Source organism: Taeniopygia guttata, chromosome 8 (assembly GCF_048771995.1).
Source record: "Taeniopygia guttata chromosome 8, bTaeGut7.mat, whole genome shotgun sequence".
NCBI lineage: Eukaryota > Metazoa > Chordata > Aves > Passeriformes > Estrildidae > Taeniopygia > Taeniopygia guttata.
The window spans coordinates 25,803,071-25,823,418 of NC_133033.1; the positions used below are offsets into that span (position 1 = coordinate 25,803,071).

General features: G+C 39.3%; 1 protein-coding gene across 2 annotated transcripts in view; it reads right to left on the reverse strand.

Annotated features, from left to right (window-relative positions):
• The window catches only part of BRINP3 (BMP/retinoic acid inducible neural specific 3), a 199,927-nt gene that overhangs the window by 60,740 nt on the left and 118,839 nt on the right, over positions 1-20,348 (reverse strand). For both annotated transcript variants that reach the window (XM_002189920.7, XM_012575151.5), the window contains exons 4-5: positions 19,992-20,182; positions 1,406-1,511 (exon numbers count right to left, since the gene is read on the reverse strand). In XM_002189920.7, coding sequence (XP_002189956.1) covers positions 1,406-1,511; positions 19,992-20,182 — 297 coding nt within the window. The remainder of the gene's footprint in view (positions 1-1,405; positions 1,512-19,991; positions 20,183-20,348) is intronic.

Genomic DNA, 20,348 nt, shown 5'->3' on the forward strand with positions numbered 1-20,348 from the left:
CCTTCTGTCTCCTGTCAAAATTTGGAAAACCCTACTATTGTCTTGTAAAAAAACATTATTTTTTCAACCATAGAGGCTGTGAATGGAAAAAAAAAGTCCAGTACAATTCTTCCATTAAAAAGTTTTCACAGTTCTGATAACACTTTTCTCCACATCACGACAAACCACAGTCTGAGAGATGCAACGATTATTTTCCAAATTTTAACTGACAAAGGTCATGAATATGCTGGAAACTGTCAAAAATTTATATTTTCTGGAAATATCCATGGCATACCAGTGGAAGTAACAAGTTTTTTTGTAAAAAAAATATCTCTGGGAAATAATTTTATGTTTTTATGGATTTAATTGATTCTTGGGAGAAAGGAAATATGGATATTTTAAGGAAGAGTCATAGAATCATGCACTATCCTGAGAATGAAAGGGCCACAGGAATCATCATTCCTGACAGCTGTTCCTAATATCAGCAACCACCTCACACTGCTTGTCTGAGTGATTTACAAACTCATATAGAAAACTTTAAATCTTGGAAATAACTGTATATCTACCTTCAATTGCAAATTAAGAATTGTATTGCTCTCTCATGGCAGAGAGTCAGAAGTGTGCACAAATACACACATTAAACAGAATTTAGTGGGTGTTTTCATAGTCATAATTTGCTCATGCTTTATTTTTGTAACTGAAAATAAAAATTATTAATGGCCTAATACCATAAAGGGTGACTTTTCAATAATTTTTATGTCTTACTGTGTAGGTTGGGAAATGCTTCTGCTAGAATTTTGAAAAAAATATTATTTAGAAATGATGACTCTCTTCTTCCTTTTGCTTCCTCTTTCTGCTTCTATTTTTCATTTTTATTTATACACAATTACTACTATTTTCCTAATGAGTGAGATTTTAACCTTTTAAGTTTGTTTGTTTTGTTTTTTTTTCATTCTCAAGAGGAGGAGCGCTTTGATTTCTCCTGATGCAGAGCATTTGAAAATGTATATCCTGTTTTTCTGGTGACTCCACCAATTTTGGTGCAACAAGTGCAGGGGGTATAAGCTACTGCTCAGTATGTGCAATGCAGGCTGAGCACACAAAATGTCACCCCCAGCTGGGTGGGATCTCTGGGAATTCAGGCTGTTTAAGAGGTGTGCCACTGGATGCTAAATAGGGATGCAAAATGTTAACAGGGCCATTCAAATTATTTTCTGATGGGCACAGAAATTGTTTCCATTTGAAAGGCAACACGAGGTACTGACATTTTCTTCACTTCGGCTGGAATGAACCCACTGCACACACACACACACACACACAAAAATTAGGAAAATGACCTTTTATGAGGTGGAAGAAAGAAAAAACAAATAGCGTGATAAATGTCACCCCGTTCCAAAAACAAATTAATGAAATTGCACCTACATACCTTGCAACTGAATCTTATTTTCAGGACTCTGAACCAGAACAGAGCTGACAGAATCTAGGTTGTCATAGTTACTGCAGCCGAGGGGACCCGTCCGTGTCTCTGTCACCTGGTGGGAAGGGAGAAGCACTCACTGGATTATCCAAAGCAGACTGAGGAGTTCAGAACATTGTTTCATAAATTTTCTTCATATTTCAGCCAGAAATACATGTCAGACTTAATTATGGTGACATCATTAAGACTATATGAATATACACAATTAATAAATAACATATATATACATAATAATAAATAACAATTTAATTGCCAAAAGGATGAGTGCAAATATTTTAGCAGCAGGAAGTGCTGTTTCTATCACAGAGAATCCTTACAAACACTCCACCAATACAATACTACACAAATACTACAGTAGGATAATTCTAGAGGGTGTGATGCCACACCAACAAGATTGTCTAAAGACAATCTTTTTTCCATAGCTGCGGGACTTACAATGAGTTTGCTAAATAATCAGTTTATAAAATACTAAAATAAAACATAAATACTACATTTATAAAAATGAGGACTGTGATTTTCCCCTCTTGAAAGTTGTGCATGTGACAAGTCCTGCTTGAAGACATGGAAAAAGTTCTGACTTTTTCAGTGAAGAAGATCAGGATTTGGAATTAAAAACCCTTTATGAGCTGTATTTACAATGGTGGAAGTGGTGGGATGATTTTTTTCCATTAGGGTCTGAGATAAGTTTAGGCACAAAATTCTGGATATTCTGTCTGTTGTAATCATGAAATCCATGGCCACAGAACCAAAATACAGCTACATTTATCAAAACAGAACCTCCACAAGCAGAGCTCTGGCTTAACAGTGAAGGTTTGAATTTGGGAGAGAGCATTTATTTATATCATAGAATCATTAAGGTTGGAAAAACCCTTTCAGATCTTCAAGTCCAAACATTAACCCAGCACTGCCAGATACACCACTACAACCTAAGCACCACATCATGGTTTTGGAATACTTCCAGGAATGCTGCTTCCACCACTGCTAGTGACTGGCCATCCTTCCAGTGAATAAATTTCTCCTAATATCCAATCGAAATGTCTGTCCCTGGTGCAACTTGGTGACTAAACACATTTAAATAAATTTTAAAAATTTACATGCTTGCTGGAATACTATCTATGATTCTTAAGTGTCAACAATTTCTTTCTAAAATGAGAAGTACAACCAATCCCTCTGTCATGCACCTCCCAAACTGTTCTCAGCCACTCTGCTGGAACTTCCTTTGACTGTTTCTCTTCCTTTGACTGTTTCAGAAATTATGGCCAGATTTATCCTTAATTTTCACCTGCCTCAGTTTTGAATACAACCACTTATATTTTCTATTACTTCAGGTATCATATTCAGCTCTGGATCTCCTGGAGAATAATCCTAAATTACAGGGTGAGAGAGCAGATTTCTAAAATGCAGAATGCACTGAGCCAGTGCCAGCCAGGAAACCAGACAACCAATGTGAATTGTAAAGAACAGGAGGCAGGGGGCAATTTGAACAGTCAGATTTGATGGGAATATGAAGGTTTGCTCATATCAACCCTGATTTTTCATGTTGCTGAGGGTTCCCTGGCTCGCCCACAGCCTGTGGGTGGCTGCAGCTGGGCCATGATGTCCTTGAAACCTTCTGAGTTGATGTTCTTCTGATGGTTTTTTTTTGAGATGTCACATTCTTCTTGTCCTTTTGCAAAGAATATATGAGATTTTCTGTCATTCCAAGCTCCTGGCACCTTTCCATCTCTTTGAGGTGGAGTTCCTGAGGGTGGACAGCCCATGGAGAGGACACAGAACTGGCCAACACCAAACCTGTGAGCAGAGCTCGAGATGCATGAGGAAAAGGGACCAAGCCAGACTGTGTCCTCTCTGCACATATTTGGCAGAGATAATACTTTATATTTTTATATTTATATCTTTAATACTTATGACAGCAGCAGATTTGCTGTGGTTTTTGCTTAATCATCCTGAATCAACACAAAGACTCTTGCAGGGGAATAAGATTTGGATTGGACATGGCTGGAATGACAATTGTGATTTGATCCTTCAGTCCTCTGCCAACAACTAGTCTAAAATTCCATTCTAAAATATTATTTTTTTGGAAGTACCCCCAGTCCATATATAGAATCCTAATCTCTTTATGCAATAACAAAGAGTGTTACCTAGGTTAAATAAGAGAAATGGCCAGAAGACAAAAAAAAAAAACAAAAAAAAAAAACAGACAAAATATTGCCATGAATTTTATCCTTACTCTGACATATTATGCTCAGCAGTCATCTGTGCAGTTCTTTATTTAAAGATCCATTTATTTTAGTGTTGTTTTCGTTTGCATATTATTACTATTATTATGGTTTTCAAGCATTTCTCTGTAAGGCAATGCAGCTTCATAAAGTTATATGGAATGTATAAACTATAAAGCAAATATTACCATTCCTATCCATTCCTATTACTCTTTTATGCCCCCTGAACTCACAAAATAAGGAAAGGTGCTAAGTAGCTTCGTAGTTACTGTGGCCCTTTTTCTTCATATTTCTTCACTCTTATCTGAATTATTCCAGACATAGGTAGAGACTGCCTCTGTTTTGAGTGATAGCATTTATAAATACATTGATTCAGAAGAAAATTATATAGAGCAGTTTTGATATGAATTACAGACAATCATTGCAGTGAAGTAATTAAAAATTGTAATAATAATAATAATAATAATAATAATAATAATAATAATAATAATAGACAATGCTCTATAAATACATAAATAAATAAGGACCTTTTCTAAATGTTCATTTTTCATTCCAATCTATATATTTATAATATTCATTCTTTTACTTTTTCAGGAATCTTCACATCCTCTGTCAGCTGCCTTGCTCTGGTACTCTTATTTTCTGCACAGAAAATACTTTGCAACAAGAAATTGAAAATGAATAGTTTCAGTATGTAAAAAAGAAATGCTAAAGAATATAAAAGTTATCCAACCTTCAACTTTTGATGGATGACAAATTTAGTCAGAGGTCAAAGCTATGCAGCTACATATATTTTTGTATACTCTACGCAAATCCTACTCCACAAAGATTGTAAATCAGAAAAAAATTGTGAATGGGTGATAAATGAAAGCCTTGAGTTTCTATCAAATTTTCACATCAGATTAAAGGATTTGATTTTCTCCTGAATTATACAGGTATAGACTAGTTTGGGTTGGAAGGGACTTTAAAGAATATCTAGTTCCAACCCCTACACAGGGACATTTCCACTAGACTCAGTTAATCCAAGCTCCTTCCAACCTGGTCATAGACCTTTTGGGATAACTTTGGTGATAAAAAGGCAGACTAGAGAAGAAGAAAAAAAATTTTGAAAGGATAAAAATACATTAATTGTGGTTTGAGCCAAGTGTTACTGATGATTTTACTTTTTTTTTTTTTTGTTCCAGCAACAATAGGAATGAGATTGGCAAGGCAATGGCTCATCTTTATCTTCCAAGCAGAGAAGTGTGACTATGTTCAGTCCCAAGATCACAGCTGAAAACTGTTTCGTCAGAATGTGTATGAAAAAATGATGAACCAAAAAGAGGAAAGGGACAGGTAATAAATAGAAATTCATATTATGCTGGGATGTAGCATGGTCCAGAAGTGACTGACATTGTGCAAAGAGCATCAGAACCAATATTTGTTTTGCATGACCTGCAACCCACAAAGAACATTAACTCACAGAGCAAAGTACCACAGAACAAAGTTATTAAACAACCAAAACCCCCTAAGAACCAGTAAAAAACACCTGTGAAATCATTTGACACGAAGCAGGCAGGATGTTCTCCAGTGCCTTGTTTTCAGAGATTATCACAGAACAGGTGTCCCTGGGCAGCAGAGTTTTCAGTTCCCAGAAATAAACTCTAACATTTGGCATTAATGAGACAAATGCCTACAGTTTTCAGTCAGTTAAATCTCATAACCATGGTGATAATGACCCGATTATAAGTGCACTGAGAACATGCCTCCTAGCACTTAAGCAGGGCTGAATTCTTGTGATATCAGTGGGTAGTATTTCCCTGGGAAACAGCTTGCTTTTTTTGTCCATGGTAATTAAGCCAACAGAAGACTTTCCTAATAAAAGGGAAATACATTTCTGCAGAGATTTTGCTCCTGGTGAGTCCTTTTAAGCATATGTAGCTAATATTCCTAACGAAGTGCCCATGCAGAGGTGGTGTGTGCCTTGCATAAAGGACTGTCCTCTTCAGCGGGACTCCTTAAAAATGGGTTTGGCTTCTAAGGATGAGAAGTGAGCCAGCACAAAGGAGGATGAGGCAATTCTGCTGGTCACTGCAGAATAGGCAGCTATGCTCACATTCACATAAACCTCTTTAATGCTTCAAACATTCAAATAAGGATTTAGAGCAAACCCCTCATATGTGCATGAAGGAGCAAGGCCTGCTCTGGGCGGCTGTGCTGACAGGAGATGGGGCAGAACTGTGGAATGGGGAGAAACCTGAAGCTTTGGGATTCTGTGAATAACACAGTGGTGGTGCTGGGCTGTTCCTGGTGATCTTCGAGGTCTTTTCCAACCATGATGGTCCTGATTCCATCACCCTCCTACCAACCTCACCTTCAGGCCTTGTTCTGCAGCCCATGCTCACACCGCCTGTAGTCCCTGCCCTTTCTGCAATCAATGCTCATTTCACCTTAAAAAAGAGTTGATCAAATAAGTAGGTACTAAATGTACTTTCTATTTAGATGTGCATCTCCTGCCAACTCTTTTCTTTCTTTTCCCCCAGGCTTGACAATTTTTCACAAAAGCACCTTTATTCCAGCACTTCCCTTTACCACACACTAGCTGCTGCTCCACTGCCCTATATTTGTCATTGAACATATTAAGAAACTCCTGCTAATGAGCGTGCAATTAAAATAAATCAAATTTTCTGAGTGTTCCAAGCACTGATACTTCTCAGCTACAGGCTAGACAAACATTTCTGAAGGAGGTACAGGCAAACCAGAAGCATTCACAATGTCAGAGGTTAGATTCATGTTTTCAATACAATTTTTTTAATTGCCAGGAATCTAAAACAATACCTCAAAGGCATGACATATTTTGAACAGATTTTCTAGCAGCACAGGGCTGACACTTTAATTTGAAGAGCCCCCTAACTCAGGAGACCTGGAAATACTCCCATCATATTTTTCTGTCTTCTGTTGTATGGAAGAGGAACAGTAAATTTGATCTTTCTGCAAAAGAGATAATTGCAAAATTTCCATTAACTTCATTAGAAGTGAAATAGGGACTTCTTTCAAGTTTCTGGGCAAGGAGATGACTTTGAATTTTACTGAATGCAGCACTAAAGCTTCCCAAGAGATCAGTCTAATCCTTCCATTCGCACTTCTTTGTTTCTACACTCCCAGGAATTTACTGTGAACCAGATTGTTACCTTAAAATAACAAGGAAAAATTCTTCTTACATAAAGCATTAAATACTTCAGAAATCAGAATACTTCAGGAACTGGAGATGAACTCGCACTATTTGAATTCTGCTCTGTTACATCTGCTGAAAATGCTATGAGTTTTTAAGGCTGGTCAGGTCTGTCTGATAGGGAACAATCCCCTTTCTGCTCAAGTCTATTCTTCACTATCTCAGGGAGTAATATATTGTCTGTATGTTCCAGGAGAGTCCACAAGGATATTGGAACAAGTCTGGCAGCACTGACAGCTCTGGCATCACAGCCACAATTTTCCCTTCTCAAGGACATTTGAAATCCGCTGCCTGTCAGATGTCACATTCCCATGCAACCTTCTGGATTGCAACAGGGAAGTTTGCAGGAAATGAGGCTGCTGGAAAACCAGTCAGGGCAGCCGTGCCAGAGCCTTTATTTCCTGAACTTTCAGAAATCAAAGGTGCATCAGCCTCATACAGAGAATAAGGACAGGCATTATCTCCAAAAGAAAAGGTATCTCTTTTAATTAATCTTGAAGAGATGACAGTGAAGTTCTCTTACAGAGAAATAATAGAGTTAGCAAAAATCTAATAAAAACAGAGGATTTTGTTTCAGTCTCCATTTAGCTACTTCTGCTTGCCCATATCTTACTTAAATTAACACTAATATTATTTTTTTTCTCAGATTTTATTGCCTAAAGAGACATCTGAGCAACAAACAGCAAATGAAATCTATATATTTGCTTTAAAAGATAAAATTAGAAACAGAGAGAACAGCACAGATACAAATTAAAATAATATTTCACGTTCATAAAAATCACAAGGTATCTGCAGAAAGCAAAAGCAAAAATGCCTACTTAAGAATAACCCATGGCCCAACTTTACCTCCTTTTCCAAACATAATTGTGTTACTATAATTGCAGTAATTGCATATAAAAGACAAAGAGCTCCAAAGAATTTTGGGGGCTCATCCTGTACAGGTTAAATGTCTTCTTACATTTAACCCTTGCAAAATCCCATGCAAGGACTTCCCAAGAATATTGGGTCCAGGATTTGTATCTTCATGGACCAGCTCCAGTAGGCAGTGCTGAGGCCACTGGGATTTTTCACTGTGTCCCCATTAATTTCAAGAAGACAGAATGATTTGCCTATTTATAAGACTCACAGATATTATTAGTCATATTAATACTGCAGGTGAATGGATTTTTTTTTTATATATATGTTGGGAAAGTGTGAACAAAAAATATAGTCCTTCCTAAATCAGGATTAAAACTTAAAATGTTCCTTTTCTTTTTTGAGGTGTCAGGGAAAAGATCCTCTTGGTAAATATAAAAATTATCTCTGGATCATTTGGCAACATTATAATTTTAATGTGGTCCACTCTTAAAAACATGTATATGCTATTTTTAAGAGAAAAATAAAATTAAAAAAAACCCCAAACTTGTGCCAAAGAAAAAATGTGACGTGTTAACATTAGGTCCTAAAAAAAGCATGAAAGGCATTTAAAGTATTGAAGCTTAAAAATCAAAATGATAAGGGCAGGTTAATTAAGAACTCAATTTTCCATTGAGATTTTACCTTTGATTATACATTTCCATGCAATTCTAAAACTTGGCTGCAATATTCTTTTCAGCAACATCTCTAACAAGGCACTAATTTCAGCTGTTTCCAGCTCTTAGATTTGCAGCCCAGAAACTCTTGAGTTATTTGTGCTGTCCGTGGCTCCCCAGCTCAGCACACCCTGCACCTCCCTGGCGGTCACGTCTGCAGCAGGACATTTTTCATGTCCATTTTATTTTGCCATCAAACTCCCCCTCCTGGGGTTGTCATCCCAAGCTCTCACAAGGAATCACATTAGTGTCCATAACAGGGGTGTCTGCCTGGCTCACAGAGATGTGTGCAGGGATTTATTTTTAGGTTATATCCTCATTACTTCCCACCCATTTATTCCCTCTGGTAAATGATTGTAACACATTTGCCCTTTCTGTCTCATTGGTACGGCCAACTCTCAATTTAGAGTTCTGCTGAACTCTTGTTTTCATGCAACTTGGTTTTTAGAGTGTTTTCCTGCATCTTTGCAGACCTACTACAGACCAGGCAGCTACAACTGATCTATAATTTAATCATTAAATCCCTATTAGTTGCTCAAGCTAAAGGGAATTTAGTTTTGCTGAATTTGTATTACAGAAGAAAAGCAACTTAATACTGAAGGTTTAAACTTCATTTCATATGGCTGCTTCAGTCATACGGAAAGTTCTATCTGAGAACCTGGTGAGTCTCAATATTGTTATTTCATGAACAAAACTGGAAGAGATATTTTAATGTACAGAAGGCTGCTCTTAAAATTAGGCTCTGAGGGCAGCGTTACCCAGGCTGACTGCTGAGCCCAGCTGGAAAATTCTTCACATCATCCTGATTCATGGGAACAGAAAGACCTATCAAATACCAAAACCTGTTCATTAAAACACACATGAAGGTGTTCTACTATGGGTAGGAAAAAATATTTAGAATATAGAATATAGGATCTTGTCTGAGGGGTTTTGTTCATTCCTTTCTGGTCCTCACATAGATGAGCCAATGGCAAGGGCAAAGAATGATTTATCATAAGGGAAAGTGCATTTCTTCCATCAAAAAAAGAGAAAAAGAGAGAGCCAGAGTTCCTATGAGCACAACAATCTAGGGAAGGAGAGAAGTTCAGAAGGAAAAGGAGGAAACCTATGAAAAGAAAGCAGCACTTATTATCAGGACTGCAGAGCCCTGGGGAAGTGAAAGGACTTTGTTCTACTCTGAATTGAAAGCAACTCCACCACCTGCATGTTTTGCTTTGTTTCTAGGCAGATGAACATGTGAGGTAGGACATTCCTAGATATCCAGCTCCTTTCACATTACTGTAGGTGAAAAGCCTTTTGACAAGAGTTGTTTTCTCAATTAAAGCTCTTACATATGTAAATATTTGGATTAAAGTCATGTATGCCACTGTATGTTTTCCTTATGCCCTTTTGCTATCAGAATGTTTATCTTGTATGTATGCACAATTATTTCTAAGCCATTTCACAGTGGTATCAGGGTAGAACTCTCAGGTCACATGCTACAGAGTTGTCAGTTTGGGCTATCTGCATCAAGGAAGGACAGATCCTCTCCAGTGTAAACCAATACCAAAGTAACAAAAGCAGACCAACACATTTTATTTTTTATGCCTGAAGGAACACGGGTTATTTATTTTATTATGGGCTCAGTATTCTAGTGAATGTTGTGTTTCAAACAGAGAATTGGAGTAAGAACAAACTCTATTTAAGTAGACTAAAGCATGACAGGAAAAATATTTTAATGACCCTCTTCAAACCATTTTCTCTATTATCATCAAGGTTTTATCATCACCAAATTTTACACATTAAGAATTTCATGAAAAGCTGAAGAACAAACATGGAATGATTTTTCATTTGCCAGAATCTAGATACACTTGGAAAAGATAAAATTAGATTTCCTTGTAAATTTACATATTATTTGGGATACACACATATCCTCCATTTGGTGGAATTATTATAAAGGTTGGAAAATTATGGACTATTATAACCCTGACACAAAAGGGCCTTTTTTATTCTTTCTTTTCATATTATTTAAAAAAAAAATTGAAAGGAAGAATACCCAAAGCCCATAAAATGTGTTAGCTATTCCCTGGGAATTAAAGGGTTAAATTGGGCCATGCTGGGAGAGCTCATGAACAATAGTTTGATAAATTGGGAAGATGGTAGTTGAGGCTGGCTTGTGGAAACCCTGATCTCAGTGATACCAACCTGAATGAGCAGAAACTTCCTTGACATCAGTGCCGTTTATTCCTTGCATAAGGTCAGAACCTCACCATGAAAAATTAGAACAATTTTATTATTTTGCTCACTGGATTCTGCTACAAAGCCTGTAGAACAGCTTCCAACCTTTCAGGCATTAAAGATCTGAAAATAACGATCACTCCACAGTGTAGAAAGTCTCCTGGATGAATAATGAAACCTTTCTTAAACCCAGCTCTGCTTCAGCATGTCGAGGCATTATATGCATTATCTTGTAAGAGATTAAATTACAGTTTTGCTGTCAGACATGCAAATTCTGCTGGAGCTCTCTGAGAAGGATTACAAGGTAAAAATAACAGTGAAGTGCAGAAGACAGCAATGATATAGCTCTCAGCACCAGTTAGCTGTGAAGGATTCCCACACAAGGGATAATTTTTCACACTAAATGAATAGATCAAAGGGGATGATTGCAGATTGAACCATAAACCATAATAAAAAAACATGCAAAAATGTATTATAGCCAAAAATTCTCTCAGAAAAATAATATGAAAACTGTAAACTTTCCACAGCCTTTTACCATTGTCTAAGCTGATTTCTTCCGATGCAGAGTCTCTATTTGTCTGAGATATTCTTCCTAATCTGACCTCTGTGTTCGTACAAGCTGTTGATACATGCTATCTCCTATTTCTGAGAGCTCAGAGGCAGGGAAATGTTCTGTGAATTTTATAGCCCTTGCTTGACATTCTCTGACCTGCTGGCAAGCAGTAGCTGCCAATTAGAGGGCGGAGGACAGGCAGAGTGCTGAAGTTTCCCAACCCATACACAAGCCAGCCAGAATAAAGATCAAGTTGAAATCTGTACAAACCTGAGTGCCTCCAAATTCCTGCTGGAATGCTCTAACTGCACTCTTCAATATGTTCACTGTAGAGCTCTCAATACTAAAACCCTTCTCCATCGTCTAGGTTTATTTACTTCAGTTTCACTTTTTTACAGAGGAAAAAAAAAAAAAAAGAGTATGGAAAATTTAAGGAACTGTAGTGTGAATTGTTTATAGGTTTTTGACAACTATGATGGCAAGTGTTGTGTGAGTGCTGTTAAGGTTTCTCGTTTACATATGTATATTTATAGCCTGCTTGGGGTTTGGCAGTCTTCATCTCCTTGGGCTTTTTTTTTACTCTTCTCTCTTGACTAAACTCACAACTAATAGAAGAGCCCTTCAGTTTGTTCTGTTCAATCACATCATGTATTCTGTCCTATTCTGTTGTTTGGGTGGTTTTTATTAAGTGGACAATAGTTATCCAAAATCTTTCCAAAATGCTTATCCAAGCATCTCTATTATGTGCTGTTTTATTGTTCTGTGAAAGCATCTCTCATTGTGCTGCCAACGAACTGGAGATGCTGTAACTCCGTGCACTCATGACTCCTCTGCACACGCTGCTGCAAAGGTAACAGAGTGGAACTGGAACTGGAGGCTGCAAAGTGTCTCAGGTTGGAAATGGGGGTGTATATTTTATTCCATCCCCATCTGTTAGAGGTGGGGCAGTTCTCTCCTGTTCATTGGGCAGTTTTCTTTATCTCTCCCACAGCCAATCCTCCCTCCAGGAGATCTCTTCTGTTCATGGCCAGTGAATGTCCCTGCATGGCTGAGAAAATTCCATCATCCATGGGGAGATGCTCTGCCCAGGGGAGGAGCCAAGCATTCCTACCTGGATACAATCTGACCTGGGAACAGCCCAGCAGCCTTTGCCCACGGCATTCCCAGAGGAGCAGCTTTCTCCCCACTGCATTCCCAGAGGAGCAGCTTTCTTCCCCACTGCATTCCCAGAGGAGCAGCTTTCTCCCCACTGTGTTCCCAGAGGAGCCCAGGCCCATCTCCCCCAGCCCTGGAGCTCCAGAGGAAAACTCCCCCCTTGTGCAAGATCCTGCTCCAGCAGAAGCACAGCTGGCACTGCAGGAGGGCTGAGCCACTATGGGATGGGACTGCTGCCACCACCCTAACCCACAGGGGGTCAGGGCATGGTCTGACTATTTTTTTGTTTGTTTGTTTGTACTATTACATTTGTATTTTAAATTTTCCTAGTACAGAACTGCTATTCCTACTCCCATATCTTTGCCTGAGAGCTCTTTAATTTCAAAACTATAATAATTCAGAGGGAGGGTTTACATTTTCCATTTCAAGAAAGGCTCCTGCCTTCCTTAGCAGACACCTGTCTGTTCAAATGAAGATACAGGAGTGTCTGGTGCTGCAGCTGCTGTGATGGACTGTGGCAGTGATGCTGCTGAGTGAGCACTGAGAGGGATCAGTGAAATGTTACTGCCTTCACTTCCTGCTCTGGGTTTGGAATTGCAGCATCTCAGATTGGTTTGGGTGGGAAGCCCATTCCATCCCCCCTCTGTCATGGCAAGGACACCTTCTACTAGCCCAGGTTGCTCCAAGCCCCATCCAACCTGGCCTTGGACACTGCCAGGGACCCAGGGGCAGCCACAGCTTCTCTGGGCACCCTGTGCCAGGGCCTGCCCACCCTCACAGACAGAAATTTCTTCCCAATATTCCTCCTAACCCTGCCCTCCTTCAGCTTAAAGCCATTTTTCCTTCTCCTATCATTGCTTGTCCTTGTCAAAAGTTCCTCTCTAGACTTCTTAAAGCCCCCTTTATATATTTTAGGCTTCCCCCCCCCATCCTTTTATCTCACCCTCTGAAATATTGAGGATCAAATTCTTACAGAAATTGTGCCCATGAACTGACCTCTGTGTTACTTTTCAGAGAAAGCAGCTCTGGATATTCAGTTTAATTAAGACTCAACTCTCTGAATGAATTAAAGGTTTGGGTTTTTTAATTTAATATCATCACCTTAAATTCCTCAATAAGATGTGAAAATAGATCCCTAACCTTTCACCTGTTATATTCTTAAAATTAGTGAACAGTGCACACATAGAAGTCACAAGATACCTTGCTACACCTATGGTGAATTTAATCCAAGGATCTCCAACATTTTCCATGTAAAAAAAGTATAAAACCTCAGGTATTTCATTTTTATAGTGACACCAACACAAATCTCATCTGTGCAGTAGAAGATGGCACAGAGACTTCTTAATTACTTTTGGGTGATGCCCAAAGTCTAATTGCAGGTCCCAGTCCTTCTGGTAAGATAAAATAATGACCCAAATTTAAATTTAAAATTCATACCTAGCCATATTAACAGAAAGCTGGGTTTGTGAAACTCTTAATATTGAGGGAGATTTCTAAAGACCCCTGCAAAACTATTCAATTCTCACAGAAATTTCAGGGAAGAAAAACCTTCAAGATCACAATTCTTGTATATATCCTAATTTTTAGCTCCCCATTGGAGATATGTCAAGCTTTGATCTTGTTATGAAGGCAGCCTGATCTCCCAGACTAGTGGAGAACTTGGCATTTCATCATGGTCCTGAACAACACCTGTGCTTGGAAATCTGTCCTGTGGATTTTCCCTGACATCCTTAAGCCATGTCACTAAACTTACACAACAGGGAACCCACAAATTTTCTTTAAGAATCAATAATTCCTGGCTCTTAATTTTGTAGATTTTTGCAATTAAATTTACATTCGTATTTCATTTCTTTAATGAAATCAATAAAACCCTGCTACCACAGGACTTTCCAAAACAATGTTTCTAACTGATTTTATACTTTAAAGCTGTTGCTGGGCAAATTTTTTTTCCCAGTCTTTGGTCCTTTACAAGGTTTCACAGCTGTACAGTCTTAAATTCTACCCACAAACTGAATGGATAAAGTGAGGGCTACGAGGGTTCGACATCTAGATTTCAAAAGCTTCCCCAAAATTGGCTGTTTATACTAAACTGTGCAAACTGTTGAGATTTAGAATTTGCCAGAAATCTGACAAAAGCTCAAGGCTTTATAGTACTTCAGCATTTCTACTTTTGATTATGGCAATTACTTGAATTCACGGAAAAACAGATGCAAATAGGAGGTACAAAGGAAAAAAAATGGAACCAAGCAAGCTTTTTCAGACAAAAAAAAAAGAAAACAGAAAAAAAAAGGTCTGTATTTCAGTCTGAGTTCTGAGTGAGAAATTAATTTCATTACACTCAAGTTTCCTCTCTAACAGCCCACCACGAGTCATTCATGGGTTAATTATAGATAATCAGAGATAGTTGCCACCACAACAGAGCCCTGTTCTTTGTAATCTAAACTTCTCAGATAAAACCAAATGCTTAAATCTCTCATAGCAAAGAAAAAAAAAAAAAGTGGTTTGGGGAAAGTAAAAAGCAAATTGCACAATAAAATTTAATTGGAATTACAGGGCACGTTCTCAGGGATGTTTATTCTTTCTCACTCAGATGGAATAAATGGGCTGTAAATAGCTGTAAATAGCTGGTGGAAAATTCAATTTATGCATCTGTTCTTCTGTTGCCTCCTGTTCCTTTGTTGCACTGTGGCTGTCCCAGAACTGTTTGGACCCTACAATAACACCTCTGCTGTACTCACCTGGCCCAGCTCCCACAGAAGGAGGTGTATTCTGGGATGGAAGACTATATCCTCCAAGAGACAACTATGGAACAGCCTCATTTCATTAATGGCAATGCTATAACATAACTGTGTTTATAATTTTGCAGAATGCAGTGAGACTATTCAGTAATATTTAATTTACCATGTAACCAAGGTGGTTTTTATGTGCTCTGCACAACTGTTTGGACTCATTGCAGAAGTTTGTTAGGGACAGGGCTGGAATTACAGCTTGTAGCAAACTGGAGTCGTGGTCATCCAAGAGGAGCACGCTGCTGTATCCCAGAGCCAGGGCTCAGGAAGCAGGGTGAAATCCAGATGTACAGAAATCCAGATGTTGCTGGCACAGCCCTCTGCCGCCCACTCACAACCACAAAATCTCTAATGTGCTGTAGGAACGTGGCCACACCACCTGGGCCAGCTCAGCAGGGTCATTCTGTCAGTGGGCAGTGACAGGACATGGGGGAAAATGCTGCCTTTATCATCTGCATTCTGCTGCCTTTATTTGCATTCTGCTCCCACAGCTGGGCAGGGTTTTATTAGACAAGAGCCCCATCACCCTAATAGGTTATTAATAAGGAGGACCGTGCAGCTGAAGAGAGGTTTTGGTAGGAAAATGACTCTGAAATGAGCGTGCCAAGGAAGTGATGTTGGACGTGTCATATTTCAAATACAACAGCCTGTATGTTCATGTAAATGTTATGCAAATGAGACACAGCCCTCAGGCACCTGGTGAGGTTCCAGAGAGGCCCTCGAGGCTCCAAACTGTTGATTTAGTACATGAGCCTTAGCACTTGCACTAAAATGCATGTGCTGAAATCACATTGAAAGAATGTATGTGTCAGGGACTTTGAAATATATTAAATATTGATGCAAGCTATGGCCTCTTCCCATGGACATTTTGATTTCCAGTCAGAAAATGTTGCCATGGGATGATGTTACCTCTCTTAATGTGGAATAAACAGTGGATTGTCTGCGTGATTCGTGCAAAGCCTCCATCAGCATCAGCCTCAATGCTACTTTTAAGGATAATTATGTCACAGGTAGTAGGAGAAACAAAAAAATTACAAGAAAGGCCACCGAATTAATATAGTTGATTGTTTAGAAGATATATCACGTGTGGATAAAAATTATCTCTTTTTTTAGGAGAAAATATGCACATTTTTCATAGAAATAGGGCGAAAAAGAGGTGTGAGAATGATGTGGTCTAACCTGAAAAGGGATGCTTGTACCAATATGGGGGAAAAAAGAAGGAACACATATTTTTTGTTTGTGGGGGGCTATGTGGTTTTGGAGGAAAGAAATTGTATTTGTAATCTCTCTTCTCAAATAATATTTTAGAGGTGTCCCAGCCATCCAGATAGCTGTCTCTGAGCACTGCAATCAGAAAATATGCAGGTGTGCAAGTAGTTCTGCTATTTTTTCCTAACTCCTGCTGCAGTTCCAGACTGCCCATCATCACAGAAAATGTGACAAACAATAATTCAAATAGCAAAGCAAATTATTCCTGCTCATTTTGAAGCTCCAAACTCCAGGAACTTGAGTGGCAGATTTCATTTGTGCATCAGAGTGCTCTGATTTAACTGCAAAAGTCAGGGCTTTTGATTTGTGTTTTAAGTATTCTCTGTTCCATATCATATTCAGATATGCATTCCCAACAGGGCAGTTATGTTCTCCCTAGTAAGAGCATGAGTTATATGAAATATTTTTGATACTCTCAGCTCTCTCTTCCTAAAATATAAACAACTCTTGTTAGTATAGTAGAGTCTAGAATACTGCATATGAAAAAGCCATCCAAAATTAATAAAAAATGACAGTATCAAATACTAACTAGGTCCTGAACATTATTTTTTTGTTGTTGCTATTGCTAACTAGTCAGCAATCAAAATGATTGCTGGGAAAACTTCTAATATTACTTCAGAATTTTAGGGATTTCTCAACCTGTTGCAATACCTTTATCTTGGATTTCTTTGATGCTGGTCAAAAGGGAGTTATGCCAAGCTGTGAGCCTTTCCCTGTGCTCCTTTGGCAAATCCCTCATGCAGAGGAAGGCTTTGAGCAGAGCTGTGGTGAGCACACCAGACAGAGGAAGTCCTGGTGTTGGAAATTATACAATTTTAACATTTTTAACCAACTTTGGTCCAGGGGGATTGTTTGTTATTGCCCTGGGGAAAGGAATTAAAATTTCTTTTCAAAATACTATATTGCCTGGGTGAGGCCTGGTCATTTAACATTTACACCTGGGAGCAGCACATGAGGATCTAATTAGAACTGAAGGTGAAGGGATCAATACCCACAGGAAATCAAATATTGAGGATTGTGTCATTTAGGACCAATGAACATCAAACCAATTCAAAGTCTAGTAAAGAGCCATGTATGATGGAATTATTTACTCTGCAACACACAAATGAAATTATTTCTGTTCCACATCCTGGCCGGAACAACATCCTGTCCAGAATAAAGTAATGCCTTAATTCTCCAACATTAAAAGTGATATTCCAGAGTTTTTGTTTTTCCTGCAGTTTTGGTGGCACTGGGACTTGAAAAGCCGCTCAGGAATCCATGGTGTGACAAGCACTGGGGTCACTCCTCCCTGCAGCAGCACAGGAGGGGAGGCTCTGATGGCCACCCTGGTCCCCAGGTCCTTCAAGGTGTCACTTCTCCCAAGCCAACCCTTAAGATGGGGCAGAGATCTGGTTCAGCAGCTGTATGGAAAGTACTCTAACTCAGAGGTCAGGATATGTGTTTTAATGAATAATCTGCAAATGTGCTACTTACACCCTGGATCTAAAACTTTACTTGATGGTTTTCCAATTTAAAACCAGCAGTCTTTCAAAAACCTGTGCATATAGAACAAAACAAAACAAAAAAAAAAAAAAAAAAAAAAGCCTTCCTTGGCTGATTTGTGCTTCTGCATTTCAACAGAAACAGGTTTTTTGTTCAATTAAGTGTTCTGACAGTAGAAATTTGTCATGAAAATGTTCCCAGCCTCTCAATGAAAGTGGTAAGAGAAGCCAGGGTTTCATTTGTCAGCACTGGTGCATCTGATGTGAGAACCATTTCCTGGAGGCTCCTGCTGTCAATTAACCAAATCAAATTTGCTGGTGGACTAACACTTGGTTTGCATCCACCTTAGCAGGAGACTGGAGAGAAAGCTTTCATTTGTGCTGTTTGTAGAAATCTTTGGATGTGCAGAAGGATCACTCTGTAAATTGTAGGTGGGCAGGGTTGAATTTTGCATTGTAACACAAATTTTCTTTAAAATATTTCAGTGGCTAGAAGGAGCAGATTTCTTTCAGGCAGTGTTTTGTCTCTGCATTTCTATGTTCTGTCACTTGAGTTACCACTGGTTGCAGTCATCACCACCTTCACATAGAAGGAATCTTTGCATGTCGACGGGGCCTGGTTTTAAGGTTGCTGTACATCTACATAACAAACAGTCAGGTTGTGAAGGTAAGTCACATCTGAGGGATGGGTGCTACCATGGTCTGCAGCAAGAATCAGAAAATTCAACCATTAAGGCTGAAAAGACCTCCAAGAACATCAGCCTTCAAAGCACTCTGTCAATTAATCCACATCTCATCCACTCAATTCTTGAACACCTCCAAGGAGGGGGACTTCACCATTGCCCTGGAGAGACGCTTACAATGCCTCACCATACTTTAAGTGAAGGAAGTGTTCCTAAAATCCATCCTGATCCTACCCAGGAACAACCTGAGGCCATTGTCACATGTCCTGGGAGCAGACTCCAATCCCACCTTGACACAGGCTCCCAAGCCAGTCCTTCCTTCCAGATCAGGTGATGAGATGGGCAGCCTCAAGCAAACCCTGGGTTTGTTCTGCTGCACTCCCAGCTCAACTCTGGCACCAGCAGCTGGCCAGCCCTGAGCTGGGCTGGGCTGAGCTGCCGTGGCACCATTCCAGGATGGATGGGACTTTGGGAATATCCTCCAGAGACCAGCAGCCAAACTGAACGTGTGCCGTAGAACCACAAATTCTTGTTATGTCCTTCTCCCAGTCAAGGCATTCCAGGGAAGTACATTTATATTTTCTTGAGTAACAGCTAAGGGAGTTGGGAATTGCATCTGGTTTCAGCTGTCTTTAATGAAGATCTTGGTTACCAGTGGAAAGACTCAGTGAGCAGAAAGGATCCTAAATCACACCTTAAATCAAGAGCTTCACAATTATTGCACATTCAACTGCAAGTTACAATTTTGTTTGCTCTTCAAAGCTGGAAATTACCTGAGAGAGGCTATTTCAGATGACTAACATAAGACTAGAGATCTCCTCAGGAGGACAGTTATTGCTTTATGTCCTACCTGGGGCACTGATCTTGGCCAAACATCCTCCAGTGCTAGGAGGGACCTGCAGCAATCAGCTCAGAGGGTGCTTTGACAAACCACTAAAACTAGTTCCTAACAGAAAATAGTACATCTCCAAAGTATTGCAAAGTTCATTAAAAAAAAAAAAAAAAATCAAGCACGGGAGTACAATAACTATTTCTAAAATAAGTAAATAAATATTTTTTTTAAAAGGGAAGAAAAAGAAAGAAGTGTGAGAAATATAAATATGTCTGTAAATGGAGTTCCTGATCACACATGTTCACGAGGTTGTCCCAATGACCAAACACTTCTGTACCAATCAAACTGTGTATCATTCATCACTAGTATCTCCAGTACATCTGTAGACCCTCTTCTACACTAGCACCATCCTTATAAATCAAACTCTTTGATTTGGGAAAAAAAAGTGAATAAAACTAATTATTTTGCTAACAATTACCAATCAAACCACACTTCCTGAAGAGCTGGAGAAGCTGGGCTCTCCCCTGGAGCTGTCCCTGGAGCTGTCCCTACCTTGATGGCGGTGGAGGCGATCTGGATGTGGTGCAGGCGGCGCAGGGTGCTGTCCCTGTCGATGAAGTAGGAGGCTGCCAGCTGGTGCAGGGTCTCCAGGGTCACCACAGAGCTGTTGGCGCTGGGGTCGCTCCCTTCTGACCTCTTGCTCAGCTTCCGTTTGTCCACAAAAATTGTGAGCGACTCCTCTCCTGGGTGGGGAAAGAGAAGCCCCAGCAGGCATCAGCAATGTGCAACAGTAAGGAGAGATTTTGTAAACATTCAACTTGAAGAACACACAAAATGCCTTTATTTCCAAGGTCGCTTAATACAGTCATTCTGTATTGTTCTATGTTGGCATAAAAGAAAATGAAACCA